Raw genomic sequence first — 16,313 nt, 5'->3', positions numbered from 1 at the left:
GAATGAAGGAATTAATTTAGAAACATGTGATGCAGATTTATAAAGAAGAGTAATTCCAAGATGGTCAGAGGCAAAACATAATCATTGGCTCATGTGCCAGAGTGAACCAATAACAAATTGAATTTTCTGATATATTCAGCTCTTATAAGTTAAACCAAATAAGAAGGAAAAAGTCATTGAGATAGTGAAGATAGAAAATTTGCAGGTCATGAAAAAAATTTAAATTACAGAGAAGTATAGTAAAAATTGGTCACTCACTGGAAACTCCAGCTCTCTGAGTAGCACGTGGTGATTTCTTGTAAAAATTATGTGGATATGGGGAAAGAAGAACAGCGTTGACTCTGTCTTTCTTCTCTTCACTTGTAATTGGTTTTTCTCTGTTGTATTTGAGGTTCAGGGTAATGTTTGTTAAAGTCAGCTGGCCAACACCTAACTCACTTAGTAAAACTTACATCATGGTATTCCACATCCTCAGTGAGTGTATGCTTAAACTGCATTGCATTTGGATTCTGTTTTCTGATTGTGGTGTATTGTTATGATCATCAAATTTCCTTTTTCTTAAATCCGGTGTTACAGAGCTTAAGAAGTAATCACTTTCAGTTTCCACTACATCAAACATTTGCATTTCATTCTGTATGTGTTGAGAAAGTTCTAGATTTCATGTGAGTGGTAAATGTATTTGTAGCATGTCATCTTGCTCACAGTGTCACTGAAATCAGTGTCATCGGGCAGATGATTGTGGCCTAGTATTAAAAATTTTTGAGCAGAGTCTTTAATATGCTGTGCATGACCTAGAACTTTCATATGAGAATGGCTATGAGTTTGATAATTCTGTGTTGCTTACCACATGAAGTCTGACTAAATAACTGCAGTTTCTTTTGTAAGATTACCATTTAAGCATTTCAGAAGACAGGATCCTATCTGATCAAGCCATCAGCATTTTGTCCCCTCATACCAGAGGTTCATAATTACTTTGGATGTACCCAAATCGTGGATGCCCAAATGGAAACCAGACAGTTGACATTTATAGTGTAAAACACCAGTGGGAACTTTATGGAGTTCGTCTTTTATAGATAAAACACAAGCACGCTGCATTCACGATTTATTGCCTTTCCTTCATCTTTTTGCTGTGTTTCCCTTGAAATGTCAGCTTGTCAAAAATACATTTCTTTTACCAATTGTATATCTATGAGGGCCTTCAATATAATGGAAGGAAACATTCCACGTGGGAAAATTTATATATAAAAACAAAGATGAGGTGACTTACCGAACAAAAGCGCTGGCAGGTCGATAGACACACAAACAAACAAACACAAACATACACACAAAATTCAAGCTTTCGCAATAAACTGTTGCCTCATCAGGAAAGAGGGAAGGAGAGGGGAAGACGAAAGGAAGTGGGTTTTAAGGGAGAGGGTAAGGAGTCATTCCAATCCCGGGAGCGGAAAGACTTACCTTAGGGGGAAAAAAGGACAGGTATACACTCGCACACACGCACATATCCATCCACACATACAGACACAAGCAGACATATTTCAAATATGTCTGCTTGTGTCTGTATGTGTGGATGGATATGTGCGTGTTTGCGAGTGTATACCTGTCCTTTTTTCCCCCTAAGGTAAGTCTTTCCGCTCCCGGGATTGGAATGACTCCTTACCCTCTCCCTTAAAACCCACTTCCTTTCGTCTTCCCCTCTCCTTCCCTCTTTCCTGATGAGGCAACAGTTTGTTGCGAAAGCTTGAATTTTGTGTGTATGTTTGTGTTTGTTTGTTTGTGTGTCTATCGACCTGCCAGCGCTTTTGTTCGGTATGAGGGCCTTCATATTTTCATGAGTTTTTGTAAAGTGTACTTTGAAACTTTGTTTTAATTTTAAATATTTGACATTATTTGTATGTGCCTTTGTGTGTTGATTTAAATGCAAGATTGAACTCAGTAGTGTAAGCTGTGTCATGTAACAATTTTGACACAATCTCAAATTCTGCATTTTCTGCTATCAGTTGCTCTTTATGCAATCCATACATCAAATGTAAATTGAGATTGTGGGGTGGTGAACACTTCCTATAGAGAATGGTGTATTCCTTCTTCTGAAATTTGTTACGTGGCTCATGTCTACTTCCTTTGTCTGGTAATTCACCAGTCTTCAGTTTCAGAAGAGCTCTCTGCACCTTCACCCTATCTGTACAGTGTTCAGAAACATATCATTGCAAACTGTCACACTGCATGATGTCATTGGAATGAAGTAATATCGAATAAAATATTGTTGATGATTCTTCTACATTTGATGATGATGGTGATTGGTTTGTGAGGCACTCAACTGTGCAGTCATCAGTGCCAATACAAAATCCCAATTTTTAGAAGTCCATTTTTTTTCACAATCCAATCTAGCCACTTGTCACAGATGATGATGATGATGATGATGAAATGATGAAGGCAACACAAACACCCAGTCCCCGGGCAGAGAAAATCCCCAAGCCGGCTGGGAATCGAACGCGGGACCCCGTGATCCAGAGGCAGCAATGCTAGCCACTAGACCATGTGCTGTGGTCTCTACATGTGATATTACATCCTTCAAAAGAAATGACTCTACAGACTCCAATCAAAATTGTTGGTGTTTCATACATTCCATCATTTTAATACATGAAATACATGACAAAAAGTATTTGTACAGCAGTGAGACAATTTTTAAAATTTGCGTCAGCATGCGCAGCAATATTTCTTAAAAACATTTCCCATTGATGGTTGTCTTGTCAGTTATGTGTGTGATTTTGTGCTGCCTTTCCTACACAACTTCTTTTTGGTTTTATTGTATCTTACAAAATATGAAATAGTACTTTTCTAATGTAGATCTACAGCACATATGTTCTTCACTTACAGACTCACAAATCCAACTCAGTATCAAGTTACAAAAGACTTGAAGACAAGTGTATATTCCAATCGATGATATACTAAAGTGAACTAGCTACGTTCTTTGACAGTGATGGTGTCAGTGTCTGACAGCTGTAATAATCACTCAGAAACACATCTTTATGGACGACAGAGTATTATACTACAAAGTTCTCACTTAACTCCCTAGATAGCGGCATAGGACACCCTTTTGTAGTTAGTTCATATATGGCCAAAACTTCATATAATTGAAAACATTTGATGCCTTTTTTTAAATGAAGTTTATGTAGATTAAATAACAAAACATTCCTTCATTACCTGACAGACCAGAGGATGCCATATGTTCATCACTAGAAATGCAATCAGTGTCGGCATCACTGCTGTTTGACTCGTGTGAACTTTCGTCACTGTATTTAGTTCGCTTCTGCACTGGAAGTAACTGGAGGTTTGACATACATCAGAAGCGTCAACATGAAAACATCCCTCATTAGCTACCCATTGTTAGGTACGTTTTTGCCATATGGACATTTACAGTATTCTTCTTTGATTTCCAAAATGTTTAAAAAAGAAAGCAGTTTACAATAGTGTGGCACATGTAAGACAACAAAATTCACTTGATAAAACGTAATATGTTTGAAATGAGGTTGAATACAAAATTGTCAGCCGGTGTTAATATAGAGCTGCAGCTGTTGTCAAACTCAAAATCAAAACAGTTCCTAGATGTGATGTACAAACAAAAAAGTTTTTATAAGACAGTTGTAAGGAATGGTTTCTGTTGAAGTGGGGAAGATATGTGCCAGTTCCATACCAAAAAGTGAAATGGAGGTGGAGAAAGAGGAATTATGTTCCTGAATGCTGAAATGTTGATTTTGTTGTATTGGTGCACACTGAGTTGTATAAGTTACAGTGAAAAATCATCACGGGTTAAGGAAAAGCCAGCCGCCAGGGGCTCGGCATTCATTTGCCGGGTACGGGCTTGGCGACTCCGCGGTTCCTGAGCTGGGGACTGGTAAGCACCACCAGTCCCCTGTCACCATAAGCTCTGGACATGCTTGAGCGACCGTCGTGCATTGCGGCGGTGGAACATGGTGTGTCTCGTGGAGTGGGGATCTTGGTTTGACCACCCGGATCGCGAGGATGGAATAAACCTCTAAAAAAACCTCAGTCTCTAGGTGTGTTATGCACTGATGGGATGCATGGCTGTTGAGGTGGAACAGTCGTTAGCGGGCAACCTCTGGGGAACCTGCCAAAACTCAGTTGTATTAGGCTTACTAAGGCACGCAGGGATCTGTCTGAGTGGACATCTATTTCCCTAGCTACTCGTGGGACTGAAATGGATCCTCTGAAATTTTCTTCGCCTCTTCCCAGCGGAAAGGTAGGTACCAACACCCAGTCCAACAAGAGGGCTCATGTAGCCAATCCTCCTGACTCAGGAGCAAAATCTAAGGGTATCATGTCTAGTAACAGAACACATGCTGGCAATCAGAATGTGTTTTTAATCGTTAAAAGGAAAGAGGGCATCTTCCAGAAGGTTTCACCTTTCTATATTCAAAGGGGGCTAGAGGGCATTACTGGAAGTTTAAAATCTGTTAAGCAATTGCGTAATGGAACACTGTTGGTAAACCACTAGTTCCCAACAAGCTAAGAATCTGCTGAACTCGCATTCCCTTGGGAAACATGCCATCGCAGCTGAGTTGCACACCACCTAGAATTACAGCAAAGGTGTTGTGAAATGCAGGGATCTGGTGGACCTTCCCAAAGAGGAACTGAAAGATAAGCGGCCTCCAGAAGGAATAGTTGATATGCAAAATATCATGAAGAGGGTGGATGGGGTTCTTGTTAAGTCCGACTCCTTTATCCTGATGTTTAATAATACAAAACTCCCTGAGCATGTTAAGGCAGGTTTCCTTCCCGTATGTGTGCAGCCTTATGTACCTAACCCAATGTGGTGTTTCAAATGCCAGCACTTTGGGCATACTCTTGGGTGTTGTGGAGAAGCTACTTGTGGCAAATGTGTGAACTGCTCTGGACCTCACCCTGTCAGGAGTCGAGACTGGAGTGTGTATCTGGAAGAATGGAAGATACGGGAGCTTAAAACTAAGGAAGCGTATCCACTATACTGAGGCAAAAAACTATAAAGCCATGCTGCCCCTGTGTTTTGCTACCTCCTTCACTTCAGTTGTTAGATGGCCCATACAGAAAGCTGGCATTGCTACACAAACAGAGGTGACTAGTGTCAGCACAAGTAACTGCGTGTGTCCATGCACCTGTGCTGCTGCAGTCATTTCTAAGCCTGTCCCTCCCCCAAGAACTTCAGAGAAAGCTATGGTTGCTGACATTGTGGAGCTCCCTGCCTCTCCAAAGCTTCTGTCTGGTACGCTGTCCAATACTGCCACACCCACAACTGCAGTTGTGGCTGCAAAGTCTACCCAGGGAAAAAAATCCAAGGCAAAATTTCCAACACCGGTGGAATCGGGCAGAAAGCAGCCTGACGATGACGACACCGACCTCTTGCTCCAAAACTGAGCCTCCACCCATTATGGGCTCCCCTCCCTGTCAGAAGGTCAGGATAAAAGTACTGACACCCCCCCCCCCCCCCCCCCCCAATAGATGGCTCCCATTATACAGTGGATCATGAATGGGTTCAATACACACATGGAGGAACTGAAACTCCTAGCGCAACAACTCCCTCTGTGCTTGTGTTTGCGGGAAACGCATTTAAAAGCATCTGATGCCCCTGCACTGCGGGGATATATGCTGTATTGCAAGGATGATGTGACTGGGGAAAGCACCAAAGGAGGCGTTGCTGTTTTTGTCAATAATGGGCACCACTCCTCTGCTCTTCCCCTGAATACCAGCCTGCAAGCAGTTGCAGTTGAAATTTCTGCATGTCAGAGGCTTACAGTTCGTTCTCTTTATTTACCTGCTCTGGATGCAGTAGACTCCGAGGCTCTCACGGATCTTACTGCACAACTCCCCTGACCACTTCTTTTCCTGGGAGACTTCAGTGCTCATCATGTCCTGTGGGGCTCAGCGTCTACCTGCTGTCAGGGTTGCATTTTGGAGAGCCTCCTGACATCTCGAGAGCTGTGCATCCTAAACGCTAGTACTCCGACTCATTTCTGTGCTGCTACTGGGTTATTCTCGGCCATCGACCTATCTCTCCGCTCTCCAGCCCTTGCAGACTCTGGTCACTGGGAGGTCATTGACAACCTTCATTCCAGCGACCACTTCCCAATCCGCCTTTGGCTACTCGATGGTGTGTTGCTGGGACAGAAGCCACCAACATGGATGATTGGCTGGGCTAACTGGACACTGTTCGGCCAGTTGGCTGTGTTTGAACACCATGACAGCGTCCAGGAATGAGTGGATCACATCATGCATGTGATCTATCACACTGCTGAACTATCCATACCAAAGTCTTTTGGCCCTTTTCAGAGGTGACTGGAGGATTTCCGGTAAACACAGCTGTTTACTGATAGCAGCAATGCTGAAACAGGGGTGCCTCCAAACAGCACCTAGAGAAATTGCTCAGACACTGGCTGAGCATTTTGCACAAACTGCTGGCAATACAAGCCAGGATCTAGTGTTTTGTCGCTACCGTGCAACTTTGAAGAGGGAAAGGTTGAATTTAGGTCAAACAGTTCTGAGGCCTACAGCTCCCCTTTCTCTATTTGGGAGCTCGAATCGGCAGTGACTGAGGCTTCTGACACTGCACGCAGTCTCGACTACATCCAGTACGGCATGTTTCAACATTTGCCAGCGGCGTCAAAGGAGATCCTCCTCGAATGTTTTAATCTAATATGGCAGACAGGCGTCTTCCCCAACTCATGGAGAGAGGAAATTCTAATCCCACTCCTTAAACCAGGAAAGGACCACACAAGTCCCAGTAAGTATCGGAGTATTGCCTTTACGAGCTGTGTAGAAAAGACCCTGGAATGGAAGGTTAACCATCCTCTGGTCTGGCTGTTGGAGACCAGGCAACTCCTTAGCCACACTCAGTGTGGGTTCTGAAAATTTCAGTCCAACCTAACAATCCTAGAGGCGGCTATTCAGCAGACTTTTCCCCCATCAGCATCACTGTCGGCATATTCTTGTATATCAGTAAGGCATACTATAATACTTGGAGACACTGTATTCTCACACAACTGCATCAATGGGGCTTTCATGGTCACCTCCCCATTTTCCTATGGTCTTTCCTGTCTCAGCAGTTTTTTAGGACTCAAGTTGGTGGCACACTGGCTGATTTGAGAAGGAGAATGGTGTCCCTCAGGGAAGTGTTTTAAGCTTTACCCTCTTTGCCATAGCCGTCAACAGTATCACATCTACAGTAAGGAGTCCTGTACATTGCTCCTTATTTGTAGACGGTTTTGCTGTTTTCTGTTCCTCCTCCAGTGTTGCAACTGCGAGCAGTCAGTTGCAACTTACAGTGAGGTGGTTAGAGGAGTGGGCTGCAAAAGCGGGTTTTCAGTTTTCTGCCGATAAATGTGTGTGTGTTCATTTTAATCATTCTCCTTGTCTTTTTAATTTGCCTGCCTTGAGTATGGGGGACACTATCCTCCATTTTAGAGACACAGTGCGGTTTCTGGGCTTCATTTTTTTACTCCAGATTGTCATGGTTGCCACACCTGTGAGACTTAAAAGCCAGAACCCTGAAGGCACTGAACATCCTCAAGTACCTCAGCCACAGATCTTGAGGAGTGGACAGGGTGCGTCTCCTCCAGTTTTATCGAGCTTTTGCGCATTCACGGCTGGACTACGGGAGCACGGTGTATGGGTCAGCAAGGCCCTCGTATTTCTGGATCCTTCATGGTGTCCACCATGCAGGGATTCGACTGGCCACGGGTGTTTATCGGCCCAGTCTCATACCCAGCCTCTGTGCTGAGGCCGGGGAACCAACGCTTACCACTTGGCAGCAGCTCCTCCTGGTGGACCAGGCCTAGAAGTTTCTTGCAGCTCCAACTTCACCTGCTCACCATATTGCTGCTCATTCGCCTGTGGACCGTCTTTTTTTCCCACTGTCCCCGAGCCATGATGCTGTTTGGGATCCCCATGCAATGTGTGTTGGAGTCCCTCGGTGTGGAGCCTGTACGGCCCCAAATCCAGGGTTTTAACCACCTGCCACTCTGGTTACTGGAGAGGCCAGGAGTTATTTTAGATTTGATGTGGTACAAGAGAGACTGCACTCCTGCTTCTGTTTTTAATGCAACATTTTCTGCCATTTTATCTCAGCACCATGACTATGTAGCTGTTTTTACAGATGGGTTGAAACGGGGTTTCTGTTGGTTGCTCTGTTGTTTTCCCGGATCGTATCTTCAAGGTCCGATTGCCTCAAGCATTTACTGTCGTTGATGTAAAATTGTCTATAACCTTGCAGGCACTGGAGCAGATGAGATGCTCTTCCTGTCCTAAATTTCTTGTCTGTTCCGATTCACTGAGTGCCCTTCACTCTTTGCAATGTTTGTATCCTGCACTTAAAATGGTCCAGACCATACAGGATGCCCTCCTCCAACTACAATGACTGGGTAAGGAGGTGGCTTTCTGCTGGGTTCCAGGGCACGTTGGCATTGCTGGGAATCAAAGGCCAGATCTCGCAACCAAGGAGACATGTCTTGACTCACAAGTATTTCATGCGCCATCCCCCTGCACACACTCACCTCACTGTTGAGCCCAGCAGTCTTGTGTCATTGGGAGGATGAGTGGCTGGACATGACCGACAATAACCTCCGTTTAGTCAAGCCCACAACGCATGTGTGGTGTACTTCCTTCCAGCCACATAGACGGGACGAGGTTCTCCTCACTCGTCTTCACATCGGCCACAGTCCCATGATGCATGGCTTCTTGCTTCAGTGAGAGGACCCTCCAATGTGTGGTGCTTGTGGTGTCCAGATCACTGTTCGCCACATTTTATTGGATTGCGTTTTATTTTCTGACCAGCGGGATGCAGCTGACTTGATGGCAGATCTACCATCTCTTTTAGGAAATAATCAAATGAAAGTGATTAAAGTTTTAAAGTTCTGTGACTTGTCCAATGTTTTTACCAAGATTTTAGGGAGAGGGTCTCAATTTGTTCACAAGGTGACTAGCTCGCCCATATTTTACGTAAGTGGCCAGCCAGTGACAATTTCCTGTGGCATGCTTGACACTCCTTTCACATTTTACTTACGTTTTATTCTCTTATACAGAATTTTTCATCTTTTCCCACTTTCTTTGCGTGTATGCTACCATTTTACTAATTTTATTCTTATTCTTTTCTTTTAATGTGTGTCAGGGTGCTGATAACCTCAGCGTTGAGCGCCTGTAAGCCCCAACGTGTGCGCGCGCCCACACACACACACACACACACACACACACACACACACACACACACACAGAGAGAGAGAGAGAGAGAGAGAGAGAGAGAGAGAGAGAGAGGGAGAGAGAGAGAGAGAGAGAGAAGTCACTTTTGATTTTTGCTAGCATCCTTTGAAGCCTATATGAGAAAAATATTAATTGTTTGTTAAATGTAATTTAGTATGTTTCTCCTTTCTGTATAATTCAGTTTAGTAGTGTAATATTATGTCTTCAGTCATTTGTTTTCTTCTCAGTAATTTTGCATTACAGTTGTGGATTGTACAATAAGGTTGTGTTTATGTCCAGACAACAGATAACTTCAGCCATGTAATATCTGGAGGACGTGATCAGAAAATTTACATGACCGACTTGCGAAACCCTGACCGACGAACTCTTATTTGTGAAGAAAGTGCACCTGTTCTGAAAATGGTAATGGGACCAGATCAGACTTCAATATGGGTCGCTACTTCTGAATCGTCCATAAAAAACTGGGTATGTAGTTTGTTTCATATTCTTTGTTCTGTACATACGTACTGCCAGTATGTTTTACTTTTAAGCTATCAATACAAAGACTGTTTTCACAGAGAGACATTCAGTGAATGAGGAATTCAAACCACAGTACAACTTGACAACTTTCACATATAAAAAACAATGCCAAAAGTGAAAAATCACATCAGATGTCAGGAAAATTACTAGCACCAACGTAGGGTGGCAAGCCAAACCATTGAATTTGTAGTCAGGTATTTAGTCACCAGGCAATACAAATAATGGTTAAAGGTAAGGTGTGGAATATTTTGCAGCTTTTTGTTATAGTCTGCAAAGAAATGTCCGTTTTAAAATATCCTTTTTTAAAAATCTCAGCGGACATGGCATATCCTGCAATGTTTTGAGAAAATCCTGATATTCAGCTCTGCTTAATGTCTCCGGTAACATGTACGACTTTATTAATACATCGCTAACAATACCAGCCCGCATATTGGTTGATTGTCAGCCCATATATCATGTTTGTGAAAATTCAGAACACTGTATTTTGTGAACTCTACCTTCAACGGTAAATAAAATCCTAGATGTAAAAATTTGGTCTGCAGCATACTTTTGCAAGTGAACTTCAGTCATGGTCTTGTGGCCTTAGGTCCTGGACACACTAAGTATGGATACAGCATTTGTTCATGAAGTACAGTCCAGGCAAGATGATGAGTCATGCGTATTGCTGGTGATAATCATCCCACACTGGTTTTAGGATTTTCATCCATTAAATGTAACATACATGAGAGCACTGCATGCACATGGTGAAGTTGAATGAGCAGCAGTTGTTACCCACCTACAGCTCAGACTCACTCGCTTTCAAATCGGCTGAGCATTCAGTAATTGTGACTCAAAGGGCTTGTGGCCCACTTCCATGCAGCTAAAGTAACATAGCTGTTAGCAATGTCACAATGCAGCATGAGGCATGAAGCAAGAGCATCAAACGTGCAAACACTGCAACTTCGTAGTCCATGCCTGTCTGCTCAAGTTCCAAGTGTCTGAAAAAGCCACATAGGCAGTTGTGTCTGTAGGTGAGGTAGTGCCAGCCATCTTTGGCAAACTGCGCAAAATTTATTCACCTGCTGTCTCTTACACACCCAACCATGTGAACCCAAGGTGGTTAGGGCACACATCTGCAGTGCTGTAGCTCCTCCATATCTGGTATGCAAACATAACGAGCCCTTCCGCTGTTACCTTTGGGGTCCTAGGGAATCTGTCACTTGGAGACACTGGAAAAGCCATCTGAACAGCTTCTCCGGTTGCACTCTGCCTCAGATATTATTCAGTTTAAATTAACAGGTTTACAGGTTACTTCCATTTGCTATATAATCGATGGAAATCATATCCACCCCATCACTTGTGAAGTATTAGTTTTCCATTGCTAACAAGTGATGGGAAAGAAAAAAGAAAATTAACTGAACTGTTTGTATGTACAAATAGCACAATACCGTAAACATCAAAGTGAAGTAATTTTTATCTAAAAATAAAGATGATGTAACTTACCAAACGAAAGTGTTGGTATGTTGATAGAGACACTAACAATCACAAACACAAACATACACACAAAATTCAAGCTTTCGCAACCCACGGTTGCTTCATCAGGAAAGAGGGAAGGAGAGGGAAAGACAAAAGGAGGTGGGTTTTAAGGGAGAGGGTAAGGAGTCATTCCAATCCCGGGAGCGGAAAGACTTACCTTAGGGGGAAAAAGTGACAGGTATACAGTCGCACACTCACACATATCCATCCGCACATATACAGACACAAGCAGATATTGTAAAGGCAAAGAGTTTAGGCAGAGATGTCAGTCGAGGCGGAAGTACAGAGACAAAGATGTTGTTGAGTGACAAGTGATGTACGAGGAGCGGCAACTTGAAATTAGCGGAGGTTTAGGCCAGGTGGGTAACGGGAAGAGAGGATATATTGAAGGGCAAGTTCCCATCTCTGGAGTTCTGATAGGCTGGTGTTAGTGGGAAGTATCCAGATAACCCAGACAGTGTAACACTGTGCCAAGATGTGCTGGCCGTGCACCAAGGCATATTTAGCCACAGGGTGATCCTCATTACCAACAAACATTGTCTGCCTGTGTCCGTTCATGCGACTGGACAGTTTGTTGCTGGTCATTCCCACATAGAAAGCTTCACAGTGTAGGCAGGTCAGTTGGTAAATCACGTGGGTGCTTTCACACATGGCTCTGCCTTTGATCGTGTACACCTTCCGGGTTACAGGACTGGAGTAGGTGGTGGTGGGAGGGTGCATGGGACAGGTTTTACACCGGGGGCAGTTACAAGGGTAGGAGCCAGAGGGTAGGCAAGGTGGTTTGGGGATTTCATAGGGATGAACTAAGAGGTTACGAAGGTTAGGTGGACGGCGGAAAGACACTCTTGGTGGAGTGGGGAGGATTTCATGAAGGATGGATCTCATTTCAGGGCAGGATTTGAGGAAGTCGTATCCCTACTGGAGAGCCACATTCAGTCTGATCCAGTCCCGGAAAGTATCCTGTCACAAGTGGGGCACTTTTTGGGGTTCTTCTGTGGGAGGTTCTGGGTTTGAGGGGATGATGAAGTGGCTCTGGTTATTTGCTTCTGTACCAGGTCGGGAGGGTAGTTGCGGGATGCGAAAGCTGTTTTCAGGTTGTTGGTGTAATGGTTCAGGGAATCAGGACTGGAGCAGATTCGTTTGCCACGAAGACCTAGGCTGTAGAGAAGGGACTGTTTGATGTGGAATGGGTGGCAGCTGTCATAATGGAGGTACTGTTGCTTATTGGTGGGTTTGATGTGGACGGATGTGTGAAGCTGGCCATTGGATAGATGGAGGTCAATGTCAAGGAAAGTGGCATGGGATTTGGAGTAGGACCAGGTGAATCTGATGGAACCAAAGGAGTTGAGGTTGGAGAGGAAATTCTGGAGTATTTCTTCACTGTGAGTCCAGATCATGAAGATGTCATCAATAAATCTGTACCAAACTTTGGGTTGGCAGGCCTGGGTAACCAAGAAGGCTTCCTCTAAGCGGCCCATAAATAGGTTGGCGTACGAGGGGGCCATCCTGGTACCCATGGCTGTTCCCTTTAATTGTTGGTATGTCTGGCCTTCAAAAGTGAAGAAGTTGTGGGTCAGGATGAAGCTGGCTAAGGTAATGAGGAAATAGGTTTTAGATAGGGTGGCAGGTGATCAGCGTGAAAGGAAGTGCTCCATCGCAGTGAGGCCCTGGATGTACGGAATATTTGTGTATATGGAAGTGGCATCAATGGTTACAAGGATGGTTTCCGGAGGTAACAGATTGGGTAAGCATTCCAGGCGTTCGAGAAAGTGGTTGGTGTCTTTGATGAAGGATGGGAGACTGCATGTAATGGGTTGAAGATGTTGATCTATGTAGGCAGAGATACGTTCTGTGGGGGCTTGGTAACCAACTACAATGGGGCGGCCGGGATGATTGGGTTTGTGGATTTTAGGAAGTAGGTAGAAGGTAGGGGTGCAGGGTGTCGGTGGGGTCAGGAGGTGGATGGAGTCAGGTGAAAGGTTTTGTAGGGGGCTTAAGATTCTGAGGATTCCTTGAAGCTCTGCCTGGATATAAGGAATGGGATTACCTTGGCAAACTTTGTATGTAGTGTTGTCTGAAAGCTGACGCAGTCCCTCAGCCACATACTCCCGACAATCAAGTACCACGGTCATGGAACCCTTGTCCGCAGGAGGAATGATGATTGATCGGTCAGCCTTCAGATCACGTATAGCCTGGGCTTCAGCAGGGGTGATGTTGGGAGTAGGATTAAGGTTTTTTAAGAAGGATTGAGAGGCAAGGCTGGAAGTGAGAAATTCCTGGAAGGTTTGGAGAGGGTGATTTTGAGGAAGAGGAGGTGGGTCCCGCTGTGACGGAGGACGGAACTGTTCCAGGCAGGGTTCAATTTGGATAGTGTCTTGGGGAGTTGGATCATTAGGAGTAGGTTTAGGATTATTTTTCTTCGTGGCAAAGTGATATTTCCAGCAGACAGTACAAGTGTAGGACAGTAAATCTTTGATGAGGGCTGTTTGGGTGAATCTGGGAGTAGGGCTGAGGGTGAGGCCTTTGGATAGGACAGAGGTTCCAGATATGAGAGAGGTTTGGAGGAACGGTTAACTACTGAATTAGGGTGTTGTGGTTCCAGATTGGGTTAATTAGAATTTTGAGGTTTTTGGGGGAGTGGAGCTGAAAGTGGGAGATTGAGTAGATGGGAGAGACTGGGTCTGTGTGCAATGAGAGGAGGTTGAGGTTTGCTGGAAAGGTTGTGGAGGGTGAGTGAGTTGCCTTTCCGGGGGTGGGAAACCAGGAGATTGGATGGTTTTTTGAGGTGGAGGGTGGCATGCTGTTCTAATTTGCGGTTGGCCTGTAGGAGGATGCTCTGAACAGCCGGTGTGGATGTGGGAGAGGAAAGATTGAGGACTTTTGTTAGGGATGGGAGTTGACAAGTGTGTTCATTGGCTGAGTTGATGTGTAGGTGAAGGATTAGGCAGGAGAGGGCTATGGATTGTTCAGTTTGGAATTGATATAGGGACTGATGGAAAGAAGGGTTACAGCCAGAGATGGGAACTTTAAGTGTGAGGCTTTTGGGGGTAATGCCAAATGTCAGACAAGCCTGAGTAAATAAAATATGGGAGTGTAATCTGGCTAGGGCGAAGTCATGTTTGCGGAGGAAATGTAAATAAAACTTAATGGGGGTGTTGTGGGGAGGTTTGCTGGAAAGGTTGTGGAGGGTGAGTTGGTTGCCTTTCCAGAGGTGGGAAACCAGGAGATTGGATAGTTTTTTGAGGTGGAGGGTGGCATGCTGTTCTAATTTGCGGTTGGCCTGTAGGAGGATGCTCTGAAAAGCCGGTGTATATATGTAGAACGTCATGGCACATACTCAGTCGTTAGTAATTTAGTGTACTGTAATACACATTAACATAACTGAAGCTACAGTACAGCACAGCCTGAATAACACAACTTATTGCAGATTCCCTAATGCTCTGATTATTTTGTAGTTGAGTGTTGTGGTACAGAAAGACATCAAGGCACTCTGCTGATAATTCTAAAAGGTCACCAGTGCAGTGACTGTGCACTTTATACCGAACCAAATGTCTTTCAGCTCTAGCTCCTGGTATATAAAAGTATTCAGATCTCAGAAAGGATGAGTTTCAGAACACATGTTTATTGGACATGCTTATTTTCCTTGTTTTAATAAGTACTGCAACTATTTAGTATTCCATTCTATAAATCAGATAACCAACACTTCAGATGTAGAAGAATAAATACAGTACATATTACACACAGAATTACCAGTGAGATGAGTTTTACAGGATGCTTGTTGCTTTTGTTGAATTCTAATAAAATCGTCATCATTATCTCAGCCTTTTCCCACGTCATGTGGGGTCAGCGTTGCTTTGCTGGATCCTTCTCTCCATAAATGCCTATCCAGTGCTTCTTCTCCAAGCCTCCTTTCTCCCATAGGTCCCCTGCTACCTTCTCTTTCCATCATACTTCTAACAAAATATGAAAGATTTCTAAGAAATCTTTGGAACATTTTAAAAAGAACCCAACTGATCATGTACTCTGATGGTTTACTCTAGAGGAGCCGACATGCCTAAAACAGTGATCTAAGCAATGGATGGAAGCTGTTTGCCCTGCATTTGGTTTCAAGTTCCCAAGTAATTCAGGAAGCTGTCTTACTGTCACTTTTATTTAGGGGTTATGAATGCAATAGCCTTTTTTTATGATGCATGTAGTTACTTGTAGGTTACAGTTTGACATAGGCTTCTTGAATAATAGCAACATCCTGTAGTTCAGCAGTGAAGAAAAGTGTACTTGGAGAAATTTTCATAATCTTTTAAAAGCAGTGGCTTTTTTGTATTTGTGTTGATAACTCTTAATTACATACAAATGTATTGCACTACTCATTAAGCAATTCATGAAACATTCAAACTATAACGTGCAAAAAATATTTGTACATTACGCATCTCTCGATAGCCGATATGCCTTCTGTTTTGGTCACTGTTGGAGTAGAACAATGCTAAATGTAAGTATACATCTATAACCTTTATGAACACTAAGACAGTGGCACAGAAATTTTTCTATGTATCATTACAAAAGGTTGTGACCTGTTTTTATTGGGATTCTCCCAGTTGATTGGCTAAATTATGTGAGAAAGTACCCAAATTGCAGGAGGATGGGGCATTCATTCATACAGTGCGTTCTATAACTCCCAGCATGAAAGAAAGCCTTAAAGTATGAAGAAATAGTTGGGTTATACATTGAGAGAAGCAGTGATTGCAGGTTACTTCTGTAGAGTATACTAACAACAAATTATGACTAGTTATAATTGTCTTCTTTTCCATAGCTGCTGCCAAAAAGAGATGCAGTGGGAGATACTGCAGATGATGATGGTCTCAAGCCTTTGAACCTAAAACCTGATCCAGTTATAAAAGGTGGGCCTGCAGTGAGACATTACCACATATTAAATGACAAGAGACACATTTTGACAAAAGACACTGAGAACAATGTAATGGTTTACGATGTTTTAAAGGTAGGTGATCATCTGTTCAACACTAAATGTTTGTGCTTAGCCT

General features: G+C 43.5%; 1 protein-coding gene across 2 annotated transcripts in view; it reads left to right on the top strand.

The window, feature by feature from the left end:
- The window catches only part of LOC124622324 (WD repeat-containing protein 48), a 161,549-nt gene that overhangs the window by 94,005 nt on the left and 51,231 nt on the right, over positions 1-16,313 (top strand). For both annotated transcript variants that reach the window (XM_047147999.1, XM_047148000.1), the window contains exons 6-7: positions 9,523-9,708; positions 16,085-16,270. In XM_047147999.1, coding sequence (XP_047003955.1) covers positions 9,523-9,708; positions 16,085-16,270 — 372 coding nt within the window. The remainder of the gene's footprint in view (positions 1-9,522; positions 9,709-16,084; positions 16,271-16,313) is intronic.

This window comes from Schistocerca americana, chromosome 7 (genome assembly GCF_021461395.2).
Source record: "Schistocerca americana isolate TAMUIC-IGC-003095 chromosome 7, iqSchAmer2.1, whole genome shotgun sequence".
Classification (NCBI taxonomy): Eukaryota; Metazoa; Arthropoda; class Insecta; order Orthoptera; family Acrididae; genus Schistocerca; species Schistocerca americana.
The sequence above is the reverse complement of the archived record's forward strand: the minus strand, read 5'-3'. Positions and strand labels throughout refer to the sequence as shown.